Here is a 6,165-nt window from a genome sequence, read left to right on the forward strand (position 1 = left end):
TAATACCGCGGCGAAATAGATTGGGTGATGATATGTTTGAAGCATTTTTGATTTGTAAAACTAATAATAACTTATATTAAAAATATATAAAAATATTTTTAAAATATAAATAGTAAAAATCAATATTATTAAAAATACAGATTTGTTTTGGCTACATATATAATTATATTACCTCTTTTGTTTTACCTGTAAATATGCATAAAAGCATATTTATAAAAAGTATATATTTTAAAAAGTATATTCATTTATGTTATTATTAGGTTTGCTTAGGTGACTTAGGTCAAAATATATGTACATATATCTGATTATTTTTAGAAGATATATCATCAATGATTATTAATTGTATTAAATACAAACGCTTTTTAAATAATATATTTTTACTAATAATAAAACGCCATTTGAATCTATTTTACCGAGATTATTATGCAACTAGTCATAGTAGTCATTTAGTTATTTTTATCTTTAATTTTTGCAGTTTTATTTGGTGTATTCAAATAACTCATAAATATATGTCGTTTACTTATATAAATCTCCACTTCATTATTCTTATTTAATAAAATAACATTTAAAAGTATCTGATAAGTATCTGCGAGATACTTTTAAAATATCTAAGTATTTGAAGTTATATACATTTTAATTTGTATCTGTGTCTATATCTAGATACATTTTTTTCACATGTATCTGTATCTGTATCGAGATACATTTTAAAAGTATATTACCCATCACTGCTTCCGACGCTCCTCTCCCTTGAGCGCGCGACTCGAGTTCCCGCGACGCGAATACGATCACCACCGCTGCTGCCGCGATGCGACGTCGTAGCGTTAGATCCGTTAAGGCGTCTTTAGATGGAAGCGTTTAGCGTCAAGCGTCGAGCGTCAAAAACACGTGCGCAGCACCCTTGCGCATAATTCTGAACAGGCAGATTCCAGCATCTTGACGCTAAAACCGCTAAAACAATGTCTAGTAACAAAATTTTAATAAATACGGTAGAGGTAAGTAGATTGTATATTCTTAATAGAAAATGTATTAATATATATAATATATAATAAATATAATAGATATAATAGATGTAATAGATATCATTATACAATATATATTATAGAATTGCGCGATTAGTAGCGTATTACAACATAACCAAACAGAAGGAATAATTGGCATAAATATATGTTTTCTAAATACAACATGAATATTATTTATTACAATGTATTCTTTGTATAGGATATAACGTGTGGAGTGTGCACGTAACTTTTTTTTGTTTCTTATATTCATGATTAATAATGCTGCTGCATTCTAATAACCATTGATGATAACGATAATTAACTGACATTTTATTGATAATATTTGATAATAATGATAATATTGATAATATTGATAATAATGATAATATTTGATAATATTCCGCAATTTAGATGATTTACTGACTGCTCCAGCGTTTCAACAAATCACTAGGCACACTGCGCATGTCACACTTTTTGACGCTTTAACGCTCGACGCTAATACGCTCCCATGTAAAGGCACCTTTAACGAGCATCACGCAACGCGCGCGATTCGCCCTATTCCCCCGTCCTCGTATCTCGCCGCGTTCGTTCTATCGTCTACGTTGTATGTGCAACCGAATCGAGATCTCCTCGTCGCGGAAATCGATCAATCGATCATCCTGATCGACGACGCGCAGCGATATGTCGGTCATGAGTCGCGCGATGACCGGCAGATAAATGATTTGCCTCGGGATCTCCGACACTATATCCCGGCGGAATGTTCGGCGCGAATTCGTGTAACGTGTGAGCGGATCTCTCGTTTATGTACGCGCCCGTCGTCAAGTTGCACTCGACGCGAATCGTGTTAACCGCGATAATGCTCACAGGCTTATCGGACGCGTACCCTTTGTTCAGTCGTAATTAGAGGTGAGCAAATCTGTTCTCACTTCCGCTCGTTCCCGCCAGCGAGACTGGATTCTCGATACTCAGATTATCGCTGTTATCGAGAATAGAAACTCGGGAACGAGCGAGTCCCGAGTCTCGATGTTCTATTAGATGCAGTAGGGGTAGGTAAGATTCAGGATTCAACAACCGAAATCGAAACGACTCGGTGTTGTACGCAATACATGACAATAAATTCGTGAAAAAAATGGCATTTTTTCTATTTAATTATTTAAACAACTTTAGCTTTAAATCTAAAAATTATTAATAAAATAAAATGAAAAAAATAGTAAGATAATTTTTTAAAATAATAAATAAATTTTGTGAATAAAGAAGGTAATAAAACAAGAAAAATTAATGTCATTTAATAACACAAAACATTAATGTCATTTAATAACACAAAACATTAATGTCATTTGTTCCGGAATAGCGTGTTAGCGCGAAAGCTCTAAATATCTCAGTAATATTTCATGGTCTCAATCATACTTTAATTGAAACTCGCTCGATCGGTGAAACCATCGCGCTATCATTAAGCAAATACATCGTCGTAAACATCAAGAATTCGATGCTGTCTATCATTGTTTTTCTTCCCATACTCTCCGCATTGTCAATAGTCGAATTTAAGACTCGAATAGCCAATCAGCTGAATAGCCAATCCGCATTTTCTGCCTGCCTTCGTGGCCGAATTTATTGAAAGATTCTCATTCTCAGAACGGTCATCGAAGCAATCACATCGCGAATTATCCTCACACGTTGTCGATTACCGCTCGTCTCGCTTTAAGTGCTGACTTAATAAAACTTCATAGTTATCGTTTCCAAGCCTAGTGCGTTATTCTTTGATCACCTAGCCGATCTACGATTTTTACCGCCTTGACCACCGAGCCTTCTTACAAGGCGAACCCAGCCTGAACGCGCATAAACCGGGTGCGCACATTTATTGGTCCTTCGAGCCGGATTCGGAGTCAAGGAGCATTGTCGTTTGTGCATCGGCTGTCGTCGTTATCGCAGTGAAAACAGGGCAAGTCGCCATGACATCACTGGATGAGCTTCTGGTAAAGCAACACCAGTTAATGAATTCCATTCACCGTACGCTACCAAATTTCAAGAAAATGGGACAAGCTAAGATGACATACGCTGTGGTACAGGGCAAAATTACGTTCTTGAAGGAAAAGTTCTTGCATGCCAGGATCTGGACGCGAAAATTCTTTCGCACGTCGACATCAAAGGTAAGGAGACCTACGTCTCAGAAAACCACTTCGTCGCTTGTAAAGACGCTCGAGGAAGCACTGGACTACCTGTCGGAGGCTCTCGCTAAACTCACTAGCACTGGTAAACCCGGAGACCAAACCGTGAGTCATAACTCTGATTCGTCTACTAATCCATCGCCTCAACTTCCGCGGATCAGCTTGCCGACTTTCAACGGAACTTTCAACCGTTGGGAAAGCTTTCGCGATCGATTTAAAGCAATTATTATAGATAATCGCAATCTCACGAATGTCGATCGACTGCAATACTTATGTTCAAGTTTATCGGGCGATGCAAGTAACGCGCTCAATAATCTCGCGATTACCGATGCTAATTTCGCTGTCGCATGGGACATTCTTACGTCGCGTTATGAAAATAAGTGCCGCTTGATCAACGGCCATTTACAAACTTTGTTCTCGCTGTCGCCGCTCTCGTCCGAAACCTTCAAAGACCTTCAAACGTTGCGTGACACAGCGAATATGTCGATTCAAGCGCTCAAAAACCTCGGTTGTCCTGTCGATAGGTGGAGCGAAATTTTAGTGTTCCTTATCTCTCAGAAATTAGATAAATCCTCCAGAAAAGCGTGGGAATCGCGATTAGGCGAAACCATCGATTATCCTCCGTACGCCGAGTTAGATAAATTTCTAGAATCACGTATTCGCGCTCTTGAAGTTATCGCGCCGTCTAAATCCGACAATGCGGCTAATTCGCAAAAATCGACTAAAACAAAATCGATCGCCTCTCATTCGGCCACAACTGCGAATCCATCGTGTCCGATCTGTAAATCGTCGCATTCGTTATTTCAGTGTCCGTCTTTCTCCGCCTATACTCCATCGCAACGCTACGATTATATTAAAAAAGAAAATCGTTGCATAAATTGTCTTGGGTGCAAACATTCACAGAAAAATTGTAAAAGCGTTCGGTCATGTAAGACTTGTCATCAACGGCATCATACTTTGCTCCATTTCACGGATGATTCAAAGCCTAACAAGGAGGAATCGGCCTCAATCGTTGAATCAAAGGATGTAAAACCGAATAACGAAGTCGCATCACATTTGATGTCGAATATTATGATGCCGAGATCGACAATACTTTTGGCCACCGCTCGCGTTCGCATATACTCGCCGCACGGACGCTGTGTTCGTGCTCGCGCATTACTCGATCAAGACTCCGTCGCCACGTTAATCTCGTCGAACATCGCTCAGCGCTTACGCCTAGCAAAGGTGAAGCGCATAACGCGTATCACCGGAATAGGAGAATCGCAATCGGTATCGCGTTACGCAGCACATATCCGCGTAACACCCTCCGCCGGTGATCATCCTGCCTACTCGACTATCGCTTACATAATCAATTCATTGTCGAAATACTTACCTAATCGTATCAATTCGTCGTGCCAATGGACGCATACATCTTCTCTCGCCGATGATGACCCCATGAGTTCAGACCCTATCGATGTCATCATCGGAGCCGACCTTTACGGCCAGCTCTTGCTGGACAGTATCCGTAGGGGTACCGATACCGAGCCTATCGCGCAGCACACAACTCTCGGGTGGATATTATCCGGACCCACTTCATCATCTCAATCTCGTTCTACGAGTTCCATGCTCGTTCACCACGGAACCTTTCTCGAAACATTAGACGTCGATCTGCATCGCTTTTGGGAGGTCGAAGAAATACCTCGCAAACAGTCTCTGAGTCCCGAAGAAAAACAGTGCGAGGACCATTTCGCAGTCACTCACTATCGCACGCCGGAGGGAAAATATGTTGTTCGACTACCGTTCAAGAGCGACCCTCCTATCGAGATCGGAGAATCGCGCTCCACCGCGCTGTCGAGTCTATATCGCGCTGAACAACACTTTCGTCGCAATCCAACCAAAGCTACTTTATATCGCGATTTTCTTGAAGAATATGAGAATCTCGGTCATATGATTAAAACACCTGACATCGAGCCATTCGCAAATCTATCATATTCCGCACCATGCAGTCTTTCGTGAAACGAGCATTACCACTTAACTCCGTGTCGTCTTTAACGCATCGTGTCGCACGTCAAACGGTACGTCACTAAACGATCATCTGCTGGTCGGTCCGAAATTGCAAAATGACCTTATCGCGGTTATCCTTCAATGGCGGCAATTCCGATACGTTTATACAGCCGACATTGCCAAAATGTATCGGCAAATCTTAGTAGATCCTCAAGACGTTGATTATCAACGAATCTTGTGGCGTCCTACGCCCTCCGAGTCAGTCGTCGAATATCGTTTGCTCACTGTCACGTACGGCACGGCGTCAGCCCCGTTTCAAGCGCTCCGCGTCTTGAAGCAGTTGATTATCGACGAGGGATCCAACTTCCCGCTAGCAGTTGCCGTCTTACATCGTCTGCTTTACGTCGACGATTGTACGTTCGGAGCCGATAGTCCAGAACTTGCGCGTCAGATTCGAAACGAGCTAATTTCACTTTTAAACAAGGGAGGCTTTAGTTTACGAAAATGGGCAAGTAACTGTCCAGATTTGTTATCGGACATTGACCCTCATGATCATGGTCTCGCGTGTAACAAAGAACTGCAAATCGACGAGTCACTAAAAATTCTTGGTGTCGTGTGGAACCCAAAGGATAATAGCTTTCAGTTTCGCATAACGACATTAGAATCTCCCGGACAAACTAAGCGTGCGGTTCTCTCGTGTATCGCGAGGTTATTCGACCTGTTAAGTTGGATAACGCCCGTAGTAATTGCCGCGAAGATATTTATGCAGCGCTTATGGCTACTGAAATGTGATTGGGACGACACACTGCCGTCGGACCTTCTCGATCAGTGATGTGAATACCACCAACAATTACCACAGCTCGAATTGATCGATTCCTCGGTGGACAAATTATGAATCTCGTATCGCTTCCCGCGAGTTGCACGAATTTTCAGATGCCTCAACAAAGGCATACGCAGCCGTCGTGTATATTCGCATTGTACCGATAAACAGACCCGCTACAGTGTTGCTTCTTGTCGCT

General features: G+C 41.4%; 1 protein-coding gene across 1 annotated transcript; it reads left to right on the forward strand.

Moving 5' to 3' along the window:
• The first annotated feature begins 2,947 nt into the window (after nucleotides 1–2,947).
• On the forward strand, nucleotides 2,948–5,158 carry LOC112637874. The gene has a single exon (XM_025408549.1). The coding sequence runs from the start codon at nucleotides 2,948–2,950 to the stop codon at nucleotides 5,156–5,158; it is 2,211 nt and encodes a 736-aa protein (XP_025264334.1).
• Nucleotides 5,159–6,165: the final 1,007 nt, after the last annotated feature.

This window comes from Camponotus floridanus, unplaced genomic scaffold, assembly GCF_003227725.1.
Source record: "Camponotus floridanus strain SB8 unplaced genomic scaffold, Cflo_v7.5 scaffold214, whole genome shotgun sequence".
NCBI classification, from domain to species: domain Eukaryota; kingdom Metazoa; phylum Arthropoda; class Insecta; order Hymenoptera; family Formicidae; genus Camponotus; species Camponotus floridanus.

What these genes read in the sequence shown, in the direction of transcription:
- LOC112637874 (XM_025408549.1), top strand. Translation starts at nt 2,948, where the DNA reads ATGACATCACTGGATGAGCTTCTGGTAAAGCAACACCAGTTAATGAAT.